General features: G+C 54.4%; 1 protein-coding gene across 1 annotated transcript; it reads left to right on the forward strand.

Moving 5' to 3' along the window:
• Positions 1-18: 18 nt before the first annotated feature.
• On the forward strand, positions 19-22,475 carry SYNGR3 (synaptogyrin 3). Its single transcript, XM_069870015.1, has 4 exons — positions 19-170; positions 11,648-11,888; positions 17,943-18,085; positions 19,933-22,475. Exons 1-4 carry the CDS (start codon positions 72-74, stop codon positions 20,140-20,142), a joined length of 693 nt encoding a protein of 230 aa, XP_069726116.1. The 5' UTR covers positions 19-71; the 3' UTR covers positions 20,143-22,475.
• The last annotated feature ends 1,676 nt before the right edge of the window (positions 22,476-24,151 follow it).

Consider the following 24,151-nt stretch of genomic DNA (forward strand, 5'->3'; position numbering starts at 1 on the left):
GAGGGTTGAGAAGGAGAGGCGCGCGGCCGGCGCGAGGCGCGCAGCCGGGCTCGCGCGCGGAGCGGGCGAAGATGGAAGGGGCGTCCTTCGGAGCGGGCCGGGCCGGGGGCGCCATCGACCCCGTGGATTTCCTGAAGCAGCCGCAGACCATCCTCCGGGTCACCACCTGGGTACGGCGGGGAAACGGGCCGGGCGGCGGGCAGCGACCGGGGCGCTGGGCAGCGCCTGCACCACCGGCTCCGCTCCGGGCACTGGGCAGCGCCCGGTGCACTGGGCAGTGCCTGGGCCATCAGCAGTGCCTGCTGCTCTGGGCAGTGCCTGGGCCATCAGCAGTGCTCGTTGCATTAGGCAGTGCCTGGGTGATCAGCAGAGCTCCATGCATTGGGCAGTGCCTGGGCGATCAGCAGAGCCTGGTGCACTGGGCAGTGCCTGGGCCATCAGCAGAGCTCCTTGCATTGGGCAGTGCCTGGGCCATCAGCAGAGCTCCTTGCATTGGGCAGTGCCTGGTGCTTTGGGCAGTGCCTGGGCCATCAGCAGTGCCTGGTGCACTGGGCAGTGCCTGGGCTATCAGCAGTGCTCCTTGCATTAGGCAGTGCCTGGGCTGTCAGCAGTGCTCCATGCATTGGGCAGTGCCTGGACCATCAGCAAAGCTCCATGCGTTAGGCAGTGCTCTGTGTATTAGGCAGTACCTGGGCGATCAGCAGCGCCTGGTGCTTAGAACAGAGCCTGTGATGCTGTGCACGTTGGGTGCAGCCATCAGTGCCGGGGCAATGAGCAGCGCCCAGTGCATTGGGCAGTGCTTGGGTGATCAGCAGTACCTGGTGCATTTGGCCATGCCCAGTGCATTGGGCAGTGCTTGGTGTATTAGGCAGTGCTTGGGCGATCAGCAGTGCCTGGACCATCAGATGTGCTCCATGCATTGGGCAGTGCCCAGTGCATTGGGCAGTGCTCAGTGTATTAGACAGCGCCTGGGCAATCAGCAGTGCTCCTTGCATTGGGCAGTGCCTGGGCTATCGGCAGCGCTCCATGCATTGAGCAGTGCTCCATGCATTGGGTAGTGCCCGGTGTATTGGACAGTGCTTGGTGTATTAGGCAGTGCCTGGGTGAGCAGCAGTGCCCGGTGCATTGAGCGGTGCCTGGACCATCAGCAATGTTCCATGCATTTGGCTATGCCCGGTGCACTGGGCAGTACTCGGTGTATTAGGCAGTGCCTGGTGCATTGGGCAGTGCCTGGTGCATAGAGCAGAGCCTGTGGTGCTGTGCATGCCGGGTGCAGCCAGCAGTGCTCGGTGCGGTGGGCAGTGCCTGGTGCATTAAGCAGTGCCCATTGCTTTGGGCCATGCCTGGTGCAGCCCGCGGTGCCTGGGTGCTGGGCATACCCGGTGCATTGGGCAGTGCCTGTTGTGCTGTGCGTGCCCGGTGCAGCCAGCAGTACCTGTTGCTTTGGGCAGTGCTCAGTGCATTGCACGGTGCCTGTTGCTTTGGGCAGCGCCCGTTGTGCTGGGCAGTGCTTCTTACCTGGGCAGTGCCAGGTGCAGTGACTGGTGCGCTGTGCCATGCCTGGGCTGTGACCAGGCACCAGGCAGCCCCTGAGTGATGGGCAATGCCCATTGCATAGGGCAGTGCCCGTTGTGCTCTGCTGTGCCCGGTGTGTTGGGCAGTGCCCATTGTGTTGTGCCGTTCCGAGTGTGTTGGGCAGTGCCCATGCAGTGAGTCGGTGCCCCTGCAGCCCTGTGTGGCTGGCCGGCTCCTGTGATCATTTGCTGGGACATTCCTTGGAAATGGGGCACGGGGCGGCAGGTGGATGTGCTACCACCCATCATCAATTTTGCTGCTGATGCTTGAGCAAAGGGCAAAGGGTGTAAATCAGGAGGCAGAGGACATTTTCCTTCCTTCCTTCCACACTCCGTGCATCCGTGGGGGTGTGTGTGTGACAAGGAAGCCAAGCGCCAGCCCTGCCCAGCTCCCCATTCTCCTGAAGGATGTCATATTTTTTGGCTCTTTCTCATGTACGAGTTCTGCTGCCAAGCGGGGTTGCAATACTCTGTGCAGGTGCTCAGGAAGGCTTTGCTCACCAGTAGTCCGTGAATAAGCAGCATGGGGAGCTGCGCAGTGCTGCTCACTGGGGCCGCGGTGCCCAGCTGCCTGAGGGGTAGGGCCGGCTGCTGGTTGGCCACCCTAGCCTGGATTTACCTGCTGAGAGCTACAAGTATGCATCACCCAGGGAAGCCGGCAATGCCTGGTGCTTCTCAAAAGATGGGGAAGGTCTGCCTGGCTCTCACTGTGGCTGACGCTTGTCTTTGGGCAAGCCGTGCCAGGCCTGAGGTGCCCATCATAACTCCTGTCACACCTCTGCTGTGCATGTGTCCCTCTGCCACCCGCCCCAGTTCTGTGTCACCTTCAGCAGTGCCAGATGCAGGTAGGGAGTGAGGAAAGGTGTGCGGAGAAGGTCCTGCCTGCCCAGCTGCCCTCCTTCCAGCTGACACAGTGGGTGCATTTGTGGGGCTCACCAGGGTGGCGTGCACCAGCTGAGGCCCCATACAGCACAACCTGGGAGCATGTGCTTCTCTTTAAGCACGTGAGCAATTCCAGCTGTAATCACATGCTTAAAGTTAGACCACATGCTTAAGTTTTGCTGGATGGGAGCCACTGTGCTTTCCAGGGCTTTGAAAAAGCCCCCAGCTCCATAACTGGAGAGGGGAGGCCAGGAATGGGTGTGGAACACCCAGCTTGGCATGGGTGGGTCATATTGGACAGGGTTTGGGTACCTGGCAGCAATTGTTTCCTGGAAGCTCTGCCTCAGTCCAGAAAACTTGTTCTGGATCTGCCTTGAGTGGCAATGGTGAACTGTTGGTGATAGTGTTGGTTTGGGCACTATTAGCTAAATTGTTGGTTGACCCACAGATGATGAGTTGGGCTCCTCATGAAATAACTCTGTCACCATGGGCCTAGAGAGCTCATCATCCTCAGCGTACAGGAGGAGGTTGGATGTGGCTGGGAAACAGGGAAAAATAGGGAATATAGAGATAAAATAAACACGCTGGCTTAGAAAATATTCCTACATGTGTTTGCTGGCTGATTTATTCAATGGAGAAGTCACTTGTGTCATGGTTCTGCATTTGCAGGGAATCTGTGAAAACAGAGCACTTGCAGCTACAGAAATGCATCAACTTAACGCTAAACAAGTGCCAGGACCCACCGGGATGGCTGAGTGTGGGATACATGCTGGGCTGTCCCAGGCATGAATGTTTGAGTCGGCTCCAAAGCCCACCGAGCTCAAAGGGCTTTTTTTTTGATTGGTTTCCGGGGCTAGGGATCAAGCTGTGAACCTCACCTTAAAAGCCCTTTGGACCGCTTTTCCCTGGTCTCACATGTGCTGGCAGATCTCTTGGGAACCCTTCTCTGTTGCTGCTCCAGTGTGAGTGTTCTGAGCCCCGGTTGACCTTTGCTGGGCTGTTGCAGTCCTGTTACCTGTGACTTAGAATCATAGAATAACCAGGTTGGAAGAGACCCACCGGATCATCGAGTGCAGCCGTTAAACCAGTTCAGCATTTACGTCTCCTTCCTAGTGTGCACAGGGACTTTAGTTGGGTGAGAGGTGTGAGTGGAGGTTTCCTGCCTGCCAGCTTGCATGGCCATCGCCGTTTCTTTCAGCTTTTGTAATCCAAGGCTTGCCTGGGCTCTTCCTGTGCGGTTGCTTTGCTGCTCTTGCCAAGATGATGAGCTTGGATGGAGGAAACAGCCAAAAGGGTTTGACTGTGAGGTCTCTGCTGCCTTTCTGTTCTGCCCTGACACTCGGAGTTTGAGCTGTGTGTGCCTGCCACGGGTGGTTGTTCAGAAAGCCCTTGACTGAGGCTTTGAATTTAAGTGTTGGGGTGGGTTTTCTTCATGTCATTTTTCTTCCTGTGTTTTGTTGTTGCAAAGTTATGCACCCGGTGAGAGCAACTCTGTGCTGATGTGGCTGATGACCATGGTTGGGGTTTCATGACAAGCTATCACCAAAGGAAGGTCCAGCTCCCTTTGTGACTCCAGTGGCTGCTTTGGGGTGGGGAATTCAGATCTTGAGCTGGCCAACTTCTGAGAGACTGGCCAGTAAAGGTGACTTCAGTGCAAAAATCCCTAGATGTAAAGGGCAGTTAAGGGGGATTCCTCGTTCTGCTCCCCACAGCAACCTCTCCCCGGCAGCTACCACACATCTGAGTATCTGAAAGGAAAAAAACGCTACTGACTTGAGCTGTAAAATCAAAAGCTGGAAAGAACCATTTAAAAGTTCCTCATTCATCTCTTCCCCCTCCGCCTGATGCAGTTTGTCAGATGAAGATGTGATCGCTCTTGTGGTTTCCTTTTGAGACCTTTTTTCGCACAGCAAAACAAACTCGATATTCACAAAGAATGCCCGCAGAATCATGAGTTCCTTTCTCTGTGACTGCCGGCACTTTCAAGTGGCTGTGCAGCTTTGCAGGGCCATTGTTCCTTTAATCTAGGTTTAGATTTGACTTCTAAAAGCAGTGCTGGAGAATGTTTTCAGTAATTCCAGTAAATTTCAGTAAGACCAGTAGTGAAAGCGTGGTGCTGGGTCCCGCCGGTTCAGCCTCCTCGGACTGGTTGGGCTGCTCTCTCCTCCCTCCCGCCATTCCCTCTGCCTCTGTGGAGCTCAGTGGGAGAGCAGGTCTCTGTTTTACTACAGATTAGAGGAATATTTCAGTATGTTCTTTAAAAATGGTTTTTCTTGCTCCTGTTGACCCCCCTGCTACTGCCTGCATCACCTGTCTAGTTGAACAGCCTTGCCTGCAACCCTTCCGCGGTTATTGTCTCTTGTGTCTTAAAGTTGAACAACAGACTTCGAGAGTTTGGGTTGTTCAGCCTGGAGAAGAGTAGGCTGCATGGAGACCTTAGAGCAGCTTCCAGCACTGAAAGGGGCTCCAGGAAATCTGGGGAGGGGCTCTTGTTCAGGGAGTGCAGGGACAGGATGAGGGGTGGTGTTTTGAAGCTGAAAAAGGGAGAAAAGAAGTTGAAAGAAGGGAGATTGAAATGAGATCATGGGAAGAAATGTTCTGCTGTGAGGGTGGGGAGGCCCTGGCGCAGGTTTCCCAGAGCAGTGGTGGCTGCCCCATCCCTGGAGGGATTCAAGGCCAGGCTGGATGGGGCTTGGAGCAACCTGATCCAGTGGGAAGTGGCACTTGGGGATGTGGTTTAGCAAGCACGGTGGTGTTGGGTTGATGGTTGGATTGGGTGAGCTTAGAGGTGTTTTCTTTAATGATTCTATGATTGGTAATTACATAGAAGTTTTACTGCATCTGAGCTTAAAATGCTGCTAAGTTTATCGTTTTCCGGTCATTGCTGGTTCAAAACGCGGCTGGCTGGCCACGTGCTCAGATTGCATTGCCAGATTAGGAACTTTGAATGGGGGCTGTGTTTCATCCAGCATCTCCTGCTACATTAGAAGAACTAACTCGGTAAAAATCAGTCATGCGGTCATGATGAGCCTGGTGGATGTGTCCATGGACCTCTTATGGCATCGCACCCCCCCTTTCAGTGCCAGAGGCTGCCTTAGGTCTTTCCTTTATGGTTGTATCCATAGCCCTTCGGGGAGATCCGGTAGTGGTTAAAGTGCTTCTTTAATTTTCATACCCTCCAGTCAGTTATGCAGATCTGTGCTGGAAACTTCCCTGTGCCTGATGACTGTAAAGACAAGCTGGAGAGGGACGCTGGACCCAATTCCCCCAGCACGAGAGACTGGTGGGTGTTGAAGTCAGCTGGCCCTCTCCCAAGGGTCTAACTCATCCCTGAGCGAGGTGTCCGCACAAGGTACGTGTGTGACTCAAGGCAAGGGCTTAGGAAAATGCTCCGTGCGAGGCAGGAGGTGGCCTGTGTGGCTCTGACCTTGATTGTTTTCCCTTCTCCTTTGCTGGTCCATCCTTCTCTTGCTGAGTGGCGATGGGATGGTGCTGAACAGGGTGGCATCTGTCCCACCGATGCTCGCGTTAGGGTGGTGATGGTTCCCCCAGGTGCCAGTACCAGCTCTCTGCACACGCTTTGTGCCCACCACCACCGACGGTTGCCTACGGCACAGCCAGTTAGCAGTAGATTATTTTTCTTCACGCATTAAATTTCCTTGGTGTTGACATTCATGGTTGCTTGCGTGTATAATCAAAGCAAGGATTTGCAGTCTCCTACAACCCCACACCTTCTGGTAATGTTTTTTATAGGCCCCAAATCAAAGTGCAGTGCATCAGCAGTGGAAACATCTCACCTTAAAATGGCTGACAGTTCATACGCTGAAGCTTTCAGCTCATGCTCTCTTGCGTTATTTGCTTCTTGTTCTCGTTGCAATGGCTGTGCTCGCACCGCAAGGTCTCCTGAAGCACATTTTAGGTGCCTGGGCTACAGAAGGCTAAAACCAATGTGGATGAAAAATGTGTGTCTTAGGGTCCAGCCTCCTCAAGCCCCAGGAGGAAACGTGGAGCTACAAAGTCTAATTACAGATCCCAGCCTGGCCAGGCACCTTCTTCCAGATAGCAGAAATCTGGTGCAGAGGACGCAGCCACAGGTCTCCTAAAGTGGTGGCTCCATCATGGGGCACACAGGCGTCCCCCATCCCCTGGGTCTGGCAGCAGCTGCAGATCCTGACCGGGAGTGCCCTGCGCTCTGCCGAGCAAGAAACCTGCCCTTTCAGGCTCCTCCTTTCTTTTTTTTTTGTGGAGGAAAGAATGAGATTTCACTCGGTCTCCTACTGTCCATGCTGCTGGCAGCCTGCCCGCCGTGTGCCATCATCTCGCTGCCCTCCCAGTGCAGCCCCTGCCAGGGCATTCCCCAGCACCAGGCGCTCAGTCGTGATCCCCTGCACTTAACAGCCTTGGCCAGAGAGGGCAAAAGAGGCAAGAAGGGTTGCCTAAGACAAGGTGAATGGGCAGCAAGCAAGGAAAGCGAGCGAGATGTGCATCTGGGTCCTGTGCTTTGGGCACCAAAGGCAGCATTGGAGCGGCAGGCTTCTGCCAGCCTCAGGTGGGCACCTTCCCTAGGGTGCTCTCCCAAGTTTCCAGGGTGATACTCAAAACCCCTCTGGTTCTAGCTTTGCACCAGAGTGCGTTGTGGCCGGTGTACCCAGACCCCATCACTCATTGCTGCTGAGACTTGTCCCTTTGTCCTGCATTGTGGAAATGCTCTCTGGCCCGGCAAGCTGTCCCCTCTTGCTGGGAAGCAAGCTGTAAACTGGGGGAACTGGGCAGTTGCCTTTCCTTAGGAAGTGAGGTCCCTGGCTTCTCGCTGGTTTGGCGTAACGGGAGCTCCCTTTTGCACTTGCATGAGCAGCTGATCTGTGACCCGATAGGTCCAAGCACTTCATGCATCGTCTTGACTGGCATCGTTCTCCCTCCCAGGGTGTGACTGAGGCACAGAAGCTCCTTTGTGTGGTTGAAGTGCAAGTCTTAATGGAAGGGATGAGAGAAGACAGCTTTCCTCCTTCCCATCCCTCCGTGCAGCTGAATGTGGAGAGAAGCACTAATGGTCTGCTCTGTGCTGCCAGAGCCATGTGCCGGGGACTGCCAGCCGCTCTCTGCCACCGCGTGCCAGGGAGAGGCAGGGCTGAGCCTCCCACACGCCAGGCTGCTGGCCAGGAGAACCCTGCAGGCAGATTGATGTGAAAGCTTTGGCAGGTGGGATGCGATTTCATACTGGGGTGACCAGAGGTGATCCAGTTTTCTTCCTGGGTCTTGCACCAGTTCACCCAGTGAGATCAAAATGAGTCGCTGGTTGCATTGGGTTGTTCATCTGGCAAATGGAGCATCCTGTGGGCGCTCAGGCTCCTTTGCAAAGCCTAAGGAACGGAGGAGCCCTGTTAGAAAGGCAGAGAGGCTTGGGACACAGCAGCTTGCGTAATGGATGCCGCTGCACTGTGCATGCCAGAGACCTGGGCGCTTGGTCCCAGTCCTGCCACTGCCCTGCCCATCATGGGAACTGCAGTTTAGGGACTGACCTGGCAGCAGGAGGAGGTGGGAGTCGGAGGAGCAACCCTGGAGAGCAGCATCCCTGCATCCTTGCTCAGGGCCCAGAAGATCTCACTCGCAGTGGAAGATCTGTCCTTGTATTTTCACTTTCAAGTCTCTGGTGGTGGCTTTAAGCAGGTGCGGTTTGAAGAGGTCATTGGAAAATTACACTTGTTTTGCATGAACTTTAAAAAAAAGCATGGGTTTTATTTCCCCCCTCTACCCACACCAGATCTATTCTCATGGCAATGTTTTACCAGCACCAGTTGTTGAGTTTTTATTTTAAGAAAAACTATAACATTTCCATCATAGAGAAGAGGGAGAAAAAACTGATGGAAAGTCATGTTTTCACAGAAAAGCATGTTTTGACAGGAGCGTTTCAGCCAGCCCTGATGTTTTGAGTGCATCTATCAAATGAGTGTACTTGCGATTCATTACTGGTTTGGCCTCCCAAGGAGAAGCCACGTGTCTGATGTTGACTGCACTGAAACAATGCAGACGGCGCCCAGCCGAGGGGTTCTCATCGGGTGAGCCCCTCAGGTCATCCAGCCATGAGAAGGATGCTTTGCTTTTGAAAACCCTCTGGAGTTTGAAGTTAAGCAGTGAAGTGAAGGTCTTCTAACCTCATGAAGTTCAACAAGACCAAGTGCGAGGTTCTGTGCCTGGGTCGGAGCAATCCCAAACACAAACACCAGCTGGATGGAGACTGGATTGAGAGCAGCCCTGAGGAGAAGGACTTGGGATGCTGATGGAGGAGAAGCTCAGCATGAGCTGGCAATGTGCACTCACAGCACAGAAACCATCCGTGTCCTGAGCTGCATCCAAAGCAGGGGGACCAGCAAGGTCGGGGAGGGGATTCTGCCCCTCTGCTCCACTTTGGTGAGACCCCACCTGGAGTCTTGTGTCCACTTCTGGAGTCCTCAGCACGGGGAGGACATGGAGCTGTTAGAGTGAGTCCAGAGGAGAAGATGATCCAAGGGCTGGAGCACATCCTGTATGAGGACAGGCTGGGAGAGTCGGGATTGTTCAGCCTGGAGAAGAGAAGGCTCCAGGGAGACCTTAGAGCAGCTTCACTGAAAGGGGCTCCAAGAAAGCTGGGGAGGGGCTCCTGATCAGGGAGGGCAGGGATAGGATGAGGGGGATGGTTTTCATCCAGGTTGGATGGGGCTTTGAGTACCCTGGTCCAGTGACACTTGAGGACATGATTTAGCAGGCACAATGGTGTTGGGATGATGCTTGGACTGAGTGAACTTAGAGGTTTTTTCCTCTGTAGTGTTCCTAACCATCTTTACGGGAGCCTTCCCTCACCCACTGAAACCAGCACCCAAACACAGGAAGAAGCAATCCTGGTTGTTAATCCTGGGAGGACTAAGCGAAACACTTATCAGAGAAGCTGAGTACAAGTTCGATGCCCTGCCAGAGAAATAATCACGTGGGATCAGAAGTTCTAAATTATTCATGTTTTCCAGAATCACATTATTTCTTCCAGGGCCTGTTTTATAAATGCTGCTGCTATTTCTGATGGTAAATAACAATTTTGCATTATTTATGAACAGATTTTTACAACTCTGATATTACAGCTGCTGCCAAAGCACTGGGAAAATTATTATTACTGTTTGTTGTTGTTTCTTTCCTACAATGCAACCCTCTTGTCCTTTGCATGGTGATGATGTGCGTGGCGCAGTGTGACAGCCGAGCTCTCCGTCAGTGCAGTGCGAGCAAGGAAGAGGGTGCAAAAGCAAGGAGGTGACTGGGGTTGCCGTCAAGCTCATGGCTGAGAGGAGCCAGGGATGGATGGGAACGGGACCCCAGGTAGTGGTTCAGTTGAAGAGGAGGAAGATCTGATTATCAGGCACGGGCAGAGGCTGCCCGGGGAGGTGGTGGAGTCACCATCTCTGAAGGGGTTTAAAAGATGAGTAGATGAGATACTCAGCGATGTGGTTTAGTAGTGGACAGGTGTGGTTGGACTTGATAATCTCAAAGGTCTTTTCCAACTGAATGATTCTATGATTTTATGATCTCCTTGTGCCGGCCGTAGAGAGGTCCGTGGGATAATCTACTGTCTGTCTTCTGTGAGTGATCCAGAGGAAACCAAAGGTTGCAGCTGAACTTTGCGGATGAACGTTTGGAAACCCACATTCCTAGGAGGGCGTCGTTCAGAAATAGGCTGTTTCCTGGGGCTGAGGAGCGTTCTCAGCAGAAACTCATTCCTGCTGTCCATCTCATAGACAGGGTCATGAGCTTGCCTCTGCCAGGAGGTGCTGATCCACTCGGCTGAGCAGGTCATGGAGAGAAGATACCAGTGCAGAGCTGGTGGTGGGGCTGGGGCAGCAATGGGAGGTAGAGAAGGTATTTTGATGGAAAGAACCCCAAATATCAGCTGCCAGGACTCATGGGTCAGTCTCTGGGGGATTTTGCAAGACGTTGCCCAGTCCTGGCTGAGTGGCCATGCAGTTTATCATGTGGCTTTTGGACTGCCACCTCTGTCTGTCTCCTGTCTTGGTCTTGTGCACTTTGTGTCCTGTTGTTACTGCAGAATACATAGTGGGGTGTCCAGAGCCGGGGCTGCACCGTACCCCGAGACTCCAGCTTCTCCCGGGCGGCTGCTGGAGGAGCCTCTTATCTCTCTGCCTGCATACATGGCCTCCAGCTGCGTCCTGTGAGCTGAGCCGGCGGGGTGGGGAGGCGTGTAAGGATGTGGGGAGACTGTGTTAGCAGCGAGGGACAAGATCAGAGGTTCACAGCTTGATGGAGGGGTGTCTGCATGCTTCACTCCCTCCCTGCTTTCTGCCACGAAATCCAAACGGTGGTGCAGCGCTTTTTAGGCTGTAACAGAGCAGGTTCCAGAGCAAATTGTAATGCTGGTGCCGGTGCCTTTGGAGTCGGAGGAATAAGGGAATTACTTTAGCATGCAGCATTGTGAATGGTATTAATTTAGGCAGCCAGCTGCGGGCCGCCATCCAAATCTTTCCCTGCCTGCAGGGGCATGAAACACCCTCAGGTCATGTCAGAGGGACCTAGGCAGCCACCAGCAACCCCCCTGCCCTTTTCTCCTTCTCAGGGCAGAAACCAGGTCACTGGATAATGGATGGAGGCGCTGCATCTTTCAGCCCCTGCTAAGCCAGGCGAAAAATTGCCCTGTTGTTCACAGGACGGCCTGTCCCCCTGCCCCACTGTGCTGGTGAGCTGCTCCACACCTTCCCACACTGCCACGTTCCCGCTCCATCCAGTTCTTCCCTGGCTCAGCCTGCTTAGCAGCTCAGTTGTCCTCTGTAACTTCATTTTTCCCCGTGCCAGAGTTACCCAGGGGGGTTTATCGAACGCAGCCTGGCAGCAGAGAGCAGCACGAGCATAAAGACTGAGCAGAGACCTGGCCTGTCTATTTATTTTTCCCCTCCTTAGCTTGACTGGAGATTAAAATCTCTTAAAATACTCTGCAGACCAAGCCATTGAGAGGCAGGCAGGCTCACAGCGAAGGAGGGCCTGGGTACCATCCACCAGCCCGTTGCTTAAGGCCACCAACCAAATGAGAGTCAGGATCTGTCTAACAAATGCCGTGTTGCCATGGAGTCAAAGACAGGATTGAATCCAATTATGTTGCTGTTGGAAAAGAGAGTTAAATGTAAACAGCAGCAACTTGTGTTTTCTCCTTCCTTCTGCAGATCTTCTCCATCGTGGTGTTTGGCTCCATCGTGAACGAGTGCTACGTGAATAGAGATGGCCAGAACCCCGAGCTGCACTGCATCTTCAATGAGAATGAGAGTGCCTGCAGCTACGGCATTGCCGTTGGCATCATTGCCTTCTTCGGCTGTGTCTTCTTCTTTGTTGTGGACCTCTACTTCCAGCAGATCAGCAGCGTGAAGGACCGCAAACGGGCTGTCCTGCTGGACCTCGGCTTTTCAGGTACGTCTCTGGCTTTGCTGTGCTTGCGAAAGACGATGTTGGCTCCGTGGTCAGTGCTGGATTGTTGTTGTGCCCTGCAGCTCCATGCCCGAGTCCTCCTCTCTCCTGCAGTGTGGCAGGACTTGTGTGCCTCACTCAGGAGAACAGAGGGGGCAGGTGGGTTGTCCCATCTGGCTGTGAGCTCAGGCAGCAGTGAGGCAGCCAGGGGGTGGCAGCTTGGGGACAGTGGGGTGTCCTACTTGTCTGTGTCACTTGTGCAACCTGACGTGTTCACTGAGCTGGGTTTGGTGAGGCCACCCGGAGAAGTGAGGCTCGTTGGTTGCATCTCAGAGACCACTCTTACATCTCCTGTCCCTGGCTCAAGCAACTGTCATCTCATCAGTTACGTCTGGGTCTGGTTTCACTTTTGTGCATGTGTGTTCTGGAACAAAGCAGACACACTTCTCCACACCCCTGTAGTCCCCGGCTGCCTCCAGGACTGTGGTGTGCAGGTGGGCCTGGGGATCCCAAGGGCTGGCACAGCTCTCCTGCACCCTCTTGAACCCCTTGATGTGAGGCTCATCCATGTCAACACAAGCAGGCAGGTTGCCTTGAGCCAAGAGAGGCCGTCTGCCACTCGGTTGCTGTGGGAGTTGGCTGAGTTTGTAGCCAATGTTCTCTATTTCCAGGCTCTTGTATTAGCAGAGTCTGAAGGTGATTTATCCAGCATAAGCATTGCTGGTGGCTCTCTGGTCCCAAATGAAAACATCCATCATCGCCTCCCTGCACTTGCTTGTATTTAAGGTTGTTCTTTCCTTCCTGGAAGGCTTATTTCCATGGTGTAAAGAACCAGCGTCCAGCCCTCGTTACATGATATTTACAGCCCTTTCCATGAGGCTCTGTGCCTGCAACCCTTCAGTTCGAATGGAAGGGGAACATCACATCCATCTCCTGGTGATGCTGTGAGCCGCGATGTGAGGCTGCAGTTCTCCCTACCTTCCACCTTCTAACAGCCGTTCTCTCCTCTGCTGGGCACATGTGGAATGGTCCCGCTCTCAATCTCTGCCTCATTTCTCTTTGGTGCTTGTCATGCATTGCGTGTGCATTCCCAGGCTTGAGCAGTGAGCTGGACAGGACAGGTTCTGCCCTGCAAAGCCTCTTCCACGCAGGGGTTCTGCTCTGTCCTGGGGACAGGCTGCAGTATTGCAGCAGAGGTCTGCACTATAACCCCACCTGGTGCAGCTCTGCTCCCAGGGGTGAAGGGTGCACGCTGGGCTCATTATGTCTGCAGCTTGTGTCCAGGCAGAGATGTCCTCATCTTCGGGCTCTCCCTTCTGTGGGCTCCTTGGTAGAAAACAGACCTTTTACCTTGCTGGTAAAACAAATAAATCACTTAGGTGCAGGTCATGTGGATGCAAGCCTGTGATAAGTGTCACTTAGTGGGAACAGCATCTTCTATAGCTCCCTTCCAGCCCAGCACTACCTCTCTTAACTCTGCCTGGTGTGTCTTCTCACCAGCAGCTCCTTACCTTTCTCGCTGCTCTCTCAACCTGTCCTCATATGGGAGGTGATCCAGCCCTCAGGCCACAGAGAAGATCTGAAGGCTGGAGCACCAGTGTGATGACAGGCTAAGAGAGTTGGGGTTGTTCAGCCTCAAGAAAAGAAGGCTCCAGGGAGACCTTAGAGGAGCTTCCAGTCCTGAAAGTGGCTCCAGGAAAGCTGGGGAGGGGCTCTGGATTAGGGAGTGCAGGGATAGGATGAGGGGAATAGTTTTCAGCTAAAAGAGGGGAGATTGAGATGAGATCTTAGGAAGAAATGTTTTGCTGTGAGGGTGGGGAGGCCCTGGCCCAGGTTGCCCAGAGCAGGGGTGGCTGTGCCATCCCTGGAGGGGTTCAAGGCCAGGTTGGATGGGGCTTGGAGCAACTGGGTCCAGTGGGAGGTGTCCCTGCCCATGGCAGGGACAGTAACTGGATGGACTTTGAGGTCCCTTCCAACCCAAATCATTCCATGATTCTGTGATTGTGTTGCTTAATATAAAAGCTGAGAATGTACCTGGGAAATAACCAGATGAGGAACATGCTTGGGTATGTGGGAACGCTGCAAAATGGGTGGTGTGTGGTGGGCTGAGAAGAGCAGGTTGTTCCTGGCCCTTTGCCCAGGTCACCCAGGAGCCCGATGCTGGCTGCCAGCAAAGTCGCTGGCACTTACTGTCCCTGGAGGCAGTGAAAGTGTTAACCCAAGTCTTTCTCTCACTGGAAGGCAAGAGGACTTGTGCATCAGATCAGGGACGCCCAGTCAGCAGGGGGGTAAGGCTGGGGCACAGGCAGGGGCGCAGGCAGGGCCATGGTACTCTGCAAGTGGCATTTGCAACTGTGTCTTCCAGCTGCTCCTCCAGCTGCTCCCGTAGGTGTGTGCTTGCTTGGGACCAGGCTGTAATTATGGCTGTAACACATCTTCTCTGGTGTTTGCACTCTGTTGTCTGCGTATCCTAAAACGATAATTATCTACTGGCTCTTACAGTGCTTCCTGGCGTCTCCTTTTCCCCAGCGTGCTGGAGGGTGCAGAGCCACAACCGTGCCTGTTTACAGTGGGAGTGGGGACCGACACACGTAGCTAGACCTCGCTGCTGTCAGCTCACCCCACTTTTAAAGTTCGTGGGTAGCAACAGACACCTCCGAAATACCCACATACTCCTAATGCTGCAAATAAATGGGGGATGCAGGCACTGTCAGCCCCTCCATGGGACCAGGACTGTGCGGGTGCCAGATGAGGGCACAGCCGTGTTCCCAGTGAGGCACTGGGTGCAAGGGGGACCGGCTCGAATCCTGTGTCTGATTCACGTTATCGGGTGCAAAGGCTTGTCTCGAAGGAGTGCTAGCAGAAGGTGAACATGATCACAAATGAAAATAAGTGCTGGTACAGAGACAAAAATAGTTCCCATAGAGTTCCTGGGGAGGGCTGAGCTCCCACGCAGGCGTGTGTCAGTCCTGCAGACTTCCAACAACGCCCAACTGGTGTTTCTGGAGATGCTCTCCATGCCTGACCGCATCTCCTCCAATGACAGCGATACCTGCCTTCCTGCCTCCCCAGGGGCTGGAGGGGATCCTTTTTCTTCTCAGGGGTGCCGGCAGAGCTGGATGAGGAGGGGAAAATTTGTCTCTGTGTCATGAAACCTCCAGGAAACCCACTTGGGTGGCAGCAGAAGTGACTCGAGGCAGAAGCTCAGAAGCAGCGAGCGGTTTTAGCACTGGGAAGGTCAGTGTTTCACGTGTCTCAATGTTGCAGAGAAAGCCGGTAACTGCAGTACCCAGCACAGCCGGTGCATATTGGAGGTTTGCATGATGTCATTTTAACTCTTGAAAACCCTCAGGAGACACCGGTGATGGATGTGGCTTTGAGGTTCTAGTCAGTGGGCAGTCCTGGTGTCGCAACTGTGACTCCTGCTTTGGTGAGTGTCCTGGGACGACCTGCTGCGCTGGATCAAGAGTTAAACAAAAAGACAGCTCTCACGGGCAAGTTTATCCTTTACAAACCAGTGACACAGCCTAGCCCTGTCAGGAAAGCCCAGCGTCCCCTGGTGCCAGCTATACTTGGCCCCAGCTGGTCCCTGAGCATCCCTCTGCTCCCCACTGTGCAGCTCTGAATCAGCCTGTTAGGAGCTGCTCTTAGATTTCATCTCTGGTCTTTCAACTTCTAAACACCACTGTCTCCAGGAAAGTGTGTTTTGGAACAAGAAACCCCTGGCTGAGCCCTGCTCCTCGAGCACAGGAGGGCAGCACTCCCTGCTGCGATAGCGTTTGCTCCCCAGGTACCAGGAGGTGGGAGCGCTGCAGCAGTGCAACATCTGGAGGTCACAGAATCATAGAATAGAAACACGGTGTCATTTGGCTTGGAAAAAAACTCAGCTCATCCAGTCCAAACGTCAGCCCAACACCACCATGCTGAGTGAACATATTCCCAAGTGCCACATCTACACATTTTCTGAACCCCTCCAGGGAAGAAGACTCCACCAGTGCCCTGGGCAGCCTCTGCCAGTGCCTGAGAATCCTTCCTGTGAAGAATTTTTTCCTGATATCCTGGTGCAACTTGAGGCCATTTCCTCTTGTCTTGTCCTGTCACTTGGGAGAAGAGCCCAACATCCGTTTGGCTCCAGCCTCCTTTCCGGCAGTTGTAGAGAGCAATGGGTCTTCCCTCAGCCTCTTCTTCTCCAGACTGACCAGCAACTCCTGCACCGAGACCTGGGGACCACTACCCACCACGCTCACCATGGACTGGTCACCCGAGCTGCGGGCAATGCCGAGTCTTGGGCATGAATCATCCTGTGTCCACATTTAAGGGCTGGATCTGCTTCCCCTAACAGGGGCTGGCTGCTGGTGAATCTTGGATGGCTGGGGAGCTAGGAATCATGTCTGTCCCTGAGGATGACCTTTGAGAAGAAGCCCCAGAGGTCTCGTTTAACACTAATGACAAAGATCATCCTAAGGGGAAATGAAAGTACATATGCAGAGATTTGGGGTGGGTTAGCTGTGTTCAGCAAAAACGGCTGGTGGTTTTGTCTGTAATTTAGAAAAAGAAAGCTTGGATGATGCTGGCTGGAGGTCGTGTGGCTGTGAGGGCAGCTGAAGGGCTCAAGCACAGCTGGGGAGATAAAAGGATCTGCTGGTCGGGAAGCCCTGGGCCCTATCGAGCAAGAGAAGTTGAGGAGTACGTTTTCTTAAATGACATTTAGAAGCAAATTTGGAATGAAAGGCGAGGTGTGTGATGAGCCCTGTAACTCTCGCACTGGATTTTATACCATACTTGGGAACGACTGGAAGGAGAAAGGGGGATATGAAGCTTTTTTCCTCTCCCTGCAGTCAGACTGCGCTTTGCAGCTGGCTGCCCCGTGGGACTGGCAGTGTGGCTGCTCATCCTGATGATCCTTGGGAAGATGCTGGGTAGCTCAGCGTCCCTGCTTGAATCAGTGAGCCGGGGGGACCTTTGCGCTGGGGGTGCTCAGGAAAGCTGGAGGCCCTTAGAACAGCTTCATGGAAGGCTCCAGGTTGTGCAGCTCCTGGAAAGCATCCCTGCTCCTTACGCTGCGAGCGTACAGCTTGCTTCTTGTCTATTTTCTGAGCTCCTTGGCACCAGGCAGTACTGTTGGCTGATGATTGAGTTAGGGGAGCTGCAGCCCTATCTTGCTCAGCCAGCTTTGGTTCCGGTAAGGAATAATCACCAGAGCGTTTTTGCTCAATCCTGCAGAGCCTGGAGAGGCTGCGAACAGGAGCGCAGTCAGTGGAGGGTGGCAGGGACAAGCAGAGCTCTCATACATCAATCCCAGGTGCCGCTCGGCTCCACGGGCAGCCCTACTGTGTCCCTGCCCAGGGCACAGCACAGGATGAGCGCTGGCTCGTTTGCTGTGCTCTTGGGTTGTTCTGACATCCCTGGGTCACCTGTGTTCGAGCTGGAGATAATCTCAGCCTGTCCGTGTTCCTGGGTGATTGTTTCCTTGCCTTCTTTTAAGCTCTGTGGCTGTGTCCTTGGGTCAGAGCAAGGCAGAGCCCATTGCTGAGCAGCTGTAAAGCCATCTCCTACCTCAGCCAAGCAGCCTGTTGCTGCTCCCAGAAGTATAGGCTTCCTCTTGGGTGAGGTTTGCAGTATCCAGCCTAAAGTTTCTAAGAGCCGGTGGCATCCAAGGAACAAAGAGTGGTGGTTTGACACACTGGGGTGCTGGATCAGAGTCAGTAGCACCTTGACACCTACGGGCAGGCTGAAATCGCACACACTATGAGGACCTCATGTCCAGAGAGAGCGCACTGTTCCTGTAGGTCTTTGAGTTCAGGTTGAGATGTAGGTGAGCTAAACTTCAGGGTGCACTGGGTGACCCTACAAGGTTCCTCCCATCCCTGTTTTTCCAGCAATTGCAAATCAGCCTTTTCTAAAATAGCTCCGTTTGGGCCACAGCACGGGCCAAGGCACCCAAGACCACGGTTGCTGTTTGAAAACCTCTTTGGCAGCGTCTTTGTACATCAGCAGATGGGCTCCTTGCAGCAGTAGTGGGCAGGGACAGCGCTGACCAGCTCTGCTCTCTTCTAGGTTTCTTGGCCTTCCTGTGGTTTGTAGCCTTCTGCTTCCTAGCAAACCAGTGGCAGCGGACAACGATGAGCAGAGGGGCTTTGCAAGGAGCCGACGCCGCCCGGGCAGCAATCACCTTCTCTTTCTTCTCCATCATTGTCTGGGTGAGTTCAGCTTCAGAGCTAAGGTGGAGAGTGGAGAAATGAAACCTGCCCTGGGCTCAGTGTGGAGCTGGAAGGAGGAATCTGGGGCACAGTTTGGAGAAGTGAGTCCTGTGGGCAGCAAGGGGCTGTTCTGAGGAAACCTGCAGTCCCTCCAAACAGACATGAAACTTATGGTTTCTTAGCTGGGAAACGTCAGCTCTCTCACTGGGGAATCCCAGACTTCCCCTTCTCCTGCAGGTGGAAAGTTGCGTTCCCATTGAAAATGTGTCATCAGCCCCGAGCTGTCCTCATTTCAGGGCCTCGTTAGACCCCCAGGGGTGGCTTCATTGGAAGTAAACGAGTCCCGAGGAGCAGATTACTGCCATGAGCTAGTCTCAGGGGATGGCAGGGGAATTTGGGGAGCTCTCAGGCTCATCAGCTTGCCTAGGGGGATGCCAGGCTCCTTTGCTGCCCACCCCGGAGGCAGGGGCTTGCAGAATCCCGCTTTGCTCCTGTTTTTAGGTTCTCTGCATCCCTGGGGCCGTCCAGTGACAGAGGGACGTCTCCAGGGTGTGGAAAACTCCCCTTGCCCACAGCTGCCGGACCCTGTGTGTGCCTGCACTGCTTGGGAGGCTCCTGTTCCTCCCTGCCACCCCACTCAGGCTTTTCACAGGCAGAGAGCACTAATTCCATGTTGCCGTAAAGGAATTGGGGCAAAAGACAGTCCGAGCATTCCAGCAGCGGGCACGGCTCCAGGCACTCACCAGTTTAACTACTCCTCGCTCTATTATTATCCAATAAATCTCTTTTAATCCCAGCTCTCCTGCAGCTCCTCTCCATCGCTGCATTGCCTGCCTGCAGGCGCTGGAGAAAGCAGCTGGGTGGGATGCTCTTCCCCATCCATCGTCACCTGCTCCCACGCCAGGGCAGGCAGTGGGGACGCTCCCCTGCCACCAGAGGATAATAAACCCAACACAACCAGCTCTGGGGAACGGTGGCCAGGAAGTCGTTTTTGGTGTCTGTGGGTGTTTTCTTCCCCCCACTCCAGCCCCTCCCGAGCCCATCATTTATGAACTAATTGAATTGTTAATGAAACCTCCTGAAATAAGAGCGAGCTTGGCGTGCCCACAGCTCTTCCACCCGCATTCCCCACGGTTTGCAACCTGAATACTGGCAACCTGTGAGGAGTCTCAGCAGAACTGACCCATTTTGTTGGCCTGGGCCTTGAAGCTTCCCCTCCCACAGCAGATGGGTTCATCGTTGCCAGCGGTGGCAAATCCGCATGGCCAGGGACCCGAGCCCAGGCTGTCACCCCAACCCTGGGCAGATCAACCTGACACAGAGAAATAGTTTCTTTAGCACTAGTTGTGGGTTGGAGTTGTTTTGGCTCTCAGCTTTAATGGAGCGGTGCAGGCAGCCACCTGGGATGCCACGATGTGCTCGGTGCTTTGCAGTGAGCTGGGGGGGATGCAGGGTGCTGGGGGATGCGAGGTCCTGGGAGGATGTAGGGCCCTGAGGGGATGTGGGGTCCTGGGGGAACACAGGATCCTGGAGGATGCAGGTTTGTGGGGGATCATAGAATCACCAGGTTGGAAAAGACCCACCGGATCATTAAGTCCAACCATTCCTATCAATCACTAAACCATGCCCCTCAACGCCTCATCCATCCGTCCCTTAAACCCCTCCAGGGAAGGTGACTCAACCCCCTCCCTGGGCAGCCTGTTCCAGTGCCCAATGACCCTTTCAGTGAAATTTTTTTTCCTAATGTTCAGCCTAAACAAGGTCCGGGGGGGATGTGGGGTCCTGGGGGACACGGGGTGCTGGTCACAGCGCTGCCATCCCCGCTAACCCCCTTCTGTCCCGTGCAGGTCGTGCTGGCGGTTCGGGCACTGCAGAGATACCGCCTGGGGACAGACATGTCGCTCTTTGCCACCGATCAGTTCGCCCCTGACCCCAACGCGGCGTACCCCGGCTACCCCACAGGCAGCGGCATCGAGAGCACAGACACCTACCAGAGCCCGCCCTTCACCGAGACCTTAGACACCAACCCGAAGGGTTACCAAGTGCCAGCGTACTGAGCGGCGAGGGCCGTGTACCCACAGACCGAGTCCTACGGTGCCGTACACTTAACCGGTTGATTGCAAATGTATTCAGTCCCATTTCCTTAATGTGGCAAAGTCAGTGCTGGGTTCCTTACTCTTAGCTAGTTGTGCAGTGAATTCTGTACAGTGGTATTGGTTCTTGTCTTACCTGTCCAAGGGTTTTATAAAAGCAGTGTTCCCTCTAAGTCTGAAGGAAGGAAGGTTGCTACCACATCACCTACACGTGGCAGAAGAGAAATAAATGCCCTCTCTGAGCCTTGAAACCAAGCAGTCGGCGCTTGGCTCTGCTGAGCGCCCCAAGTTCCTTTTCCTGTTAGAAAACAGCGTAGCTGAGGAGTTGCTCTTTATCTCGTTCTTCCAGAGCTAACACAGAACCGGTTTCGTGGCGGTGAGGGTGGGTGGGCAGCACTGGGGTTGGCCTCGTGCTGCTCCGCTGCGCAGCTTTCCTATACGTATTCCATGGAAAGTGCCAAATTCACAAGGAATTAGTGATGTCTGTGTTACTTTCATTTGTATATAGTTACTGTACAAAGAGAAATCCACACGGGTGTTTCCAACTTCGCTTTAGGATGCAGGCGGCACGGAGGGGGCGCAGTGGGTTGGGGTTGGGGTCAAGCGTCCACATCGCTCCTTCACTTCAACAGGGTCTGGGTTGAGGTTGCACAAACATACCGTTGGGAACTGGAAACCAGTTCAGCAGTAGTTGGCTGCTACTTAGGAATAGCCTTTTCTCAGTGGAAAATACGGCACGTTGCAGTTGGGCTTCTTCCTTGCGGGCTCGGAAAGTCTCTGGGTGGCAGCACTGACCGTGGGCTCGGGCTCAGGCTCCGAGCTGCCAGCGTGGAAGGTGTGGGTGCCTCAGTGGCTCTAAGTCCAAGGAATTAGGAGCAGTGTTGAACTTGCTTTTTTTATCCTGGGAGCAGCCACCACGCGTCAGCAGCTGCAGCCGAACCCCAGGGGTGAGGGTACATTTTACCCTAGGAGCAAGGAGTTTGGCTGGAGCACCAAAAAGGCTTCACAGGACAGTGAAGTCCATCTCGGGGGGCTCATGGCCCTGGGTGTGCAAAGAGTGAGAGAGGAGAGTGAAAAATGCCTGTGCGAGGGCTGAGGTTTGGTTTTCAGCTGCAAAATTCCTGCCTTGTCAAAACCAAGTAAACGTGGACAATCCTGTAGGTCCATGTCAGCACCCTGCCCGCTCTCCTGCCCATCTGCCTGTGCCGTGGCTCTGCTCCGAGCTGTTTGTCACTAAGGACCAAGCAAAGGAGCTGAAACTTGAATTCCCCATCACCTTGGTGGCAGCTCTGTCCTTAGAGGCCCCAGCTCTCCCGGCTCCTGGTGAGCTGGGGTTTCATCGTGCCGCTTCCTGCCTTCTGACCTCATGACAGCAATAGTTACCGGACTGCCCAGCTCTGCTTGTAGCAGAACCATCCATTGGGCTTCTCTGTCATCATTAACACAGCTCATTCCTGCTGCTAGATCGCAAATAAATGCTTTAATTAATTAATAAGCAGCAAATCTCATCTGGAGCGGTCATTAGTGGTGACCGACCGTGTTACTGGACTCCCCTACCAGTCAGGCCGGGTTTAATGTGCATTCACAGCGCAGGCTTTGCTGGGCTGAGCTCCTGCTCACCCAGACGCTCTGGAGCTACGCAGGGTTTTGTTCAGGCAGCGTTTCTCAGCTCCCACTTTGTCCGGCGGTGGCACCGAAGCCGCGGTCCCCACTGGGGGCTTTCCCGACAGCGGCAGCAGAGGCCACGTCTCTCCCTCTGGACGCCTCCGCGCCTGCCACAGGGTACGGAGCACTCAGCCCCGCGGGAGCGGGAGCCGAATGATGCTGCTCGACTGATGCACGGAACATGGAAGAGGTGAGAGCGGGGCAGGGGTGGCGAGCAGCGAGCCCTCCCTGTGCTCAGTAGATCAGGGCCACCCAGACCCCAGTGTGGGAGAAGCCGACCTTAACTCCAGGACCCCTGCGACTACTTGGGAGTCAGTTTTGCTGGGAAAACCAAAAGTGATGGATTTTGACACAGGGTACGGTAGAACTGTAGCAATATTTTCCTTAGAGGGAACACTGACGTTTTAGCAGCACAAACAGTACTTGTGTTAATATTTTAGGAAAATTATAATCAATTTAAATGTTTAAATTGATTGTACGTGAGATAATGTTTGTTCAGTACGTTGTATTTTTTCTAACTATATAACTGTTCCAGAGTTTCCTTGTAACCGTAACGCCCTAAAGCTCTGTCCGACTGCGGCCGCGTCCTCCCCCTGGTGTAACCGCGCTGAATATTACAACTGCTGAATGTACGCACCGAGGCTGCATTGCCGTTCTTTCCTCCCCCTCCGCCTGCGCTGGGACACAGAGGGGACCCGCACGCACCCTCTCAGCCCGGCACTGACCTTCAGAGCAGCCGCGGTGAAACGGGGACGGCTTCAACCCGACGGCAGCCCCAGCCGAGGCTCCGTTGTTCTTCTCCAGGTCAGCAACACTTCCCAGGAATCCGTGGTAGCGGTGACTTGCAGGCGGCGCGGTGAGCGAGTGAGGATCTCGCTGCATTTTGCTGGGCAGAGGAGGAGGATGGGGCTTGGGCACCTGAGAAGCTTCCTGGCAGCGGGCAGGCAGGACAGATTGCTCCCTGATTAAACCGGAGCTGGGAATAACACGTCCAGCCACACATCCCTGTTCCTTCTGCCACTGAAAATCTGCCGTAGTTCCTGGTCTGTGGAGGGGGGTGTTCCTGCCGAGGTGGCACTGGGAAGGCTCGGGGCTGCAGATGCCTAGAGCCCACAAGGGCTGGTTTTCCAGGCAGCAGCCGTGAGTTTGTGTCCGTAGTCACCCTGCTGAGGCGATGTCAGCCAGGCAAGACAGGATAAGCCGTAACTAACAGTACGGCAACACTTCCGATCCCCTCACCTCGGAGAGAGCATTTGCCCACCTTGACCAAACCCATTTTCTGGTTCTTGGCGAGGCTGCTGCTGAGCGCCTGTGCAGCTTCCCACCCCGCGGCAGCACAGGCTGGTGGCCGGCGCAGCCCTGCTGACTTGCAGCGGGCTCCGAGGCGGGTGAGCCTGGCTCCAGCCTGGCCAGCAATGCCACGTGCTGCCCTTGCCCAAAATCCTCTCCCAGGCTGCACTGGCCCCACAGTGACCGTGCGGTCCCCACTGCAGCACCGGCAGGTCCACGGGTATGGATTGCAATCCATACGGGCCCGGGTTAGAGATCAGCTGCATCGCTGTAATCCCTGCTGTGCATTATTCAGGGTGCAAGTGTTTGTAACATCAATCTTCGTGCTTCCCTCACCCCTCCATGCTGCCCGTGGTGTCGTTGCGCTGGTGGCTTTGCCCTGTGCCCCTCCCTGCGTCCCCGCAGCGTGCCAGGATCATGCTGTGCGCTGGCTGTCCTCGCGAGCTGAGGGAACCCCTCCGTTCTCTAGAGCCCAGGAGCCCAACAGGGAACACGAGTTTGTGGAGGGCAGGATCATCCTGTGCTCAGACCAGCAACCGACAGCTCCCGCATAGCGTTAGCCCTGAATTTGGGGGTAAAAAAATGGAATTTAAACACCCCTGTACAGCCCCTGGAGCCGTGTTCTGCCAACCCCCCGAGCTCCTGGAGGCTCTATAGCGACACCACATGCATCTCCTCACTGAAGTTAATCACTGCACAGGGCTCGCATATTGGTTATTAAAACACTTGAAAGAATTGGATTTTTTTCCCCACCATTTAAGCTATTCCTAGTGAGGTGGGAGCTTTGCTTAACTGATTCTTAATAAAATAAACTGTAGTGGGGGGTGAAATAATCTCCTGCAGTTGGAGCAGCCCCTCCCCACAAGCAGTTGAGATTTTACCGGCTGCTCTGCCTCGATGAGCTTCCCCTCGGTTCACACTCCAGCGGCAGCTACAGCATTTCTGTTCCCTCGCTATCAACCAGCTGCTCTTTCCAGGGATGCTTCCTGCCCCCCGGCTGCAGCCATCCCCGTGGGAG

The sequence above is a fragment of the Phaenicophaeus curvirostris genome, chromosome 16 (genome assembly GCF_032191515.1).
Source record: "Phaenicophaeus curvirostris isolate KB17595 chromosome 16, BPBGC_Pcur_1.0, whole genome shotgun sequence".
Taxonomy (NCBI): Eukaryota; Metazoa; Chordata; class Aves; order Cuculiformes; family Cuculidae; genus Phaenicophaeus; species Phaenicophaeus curvirostris.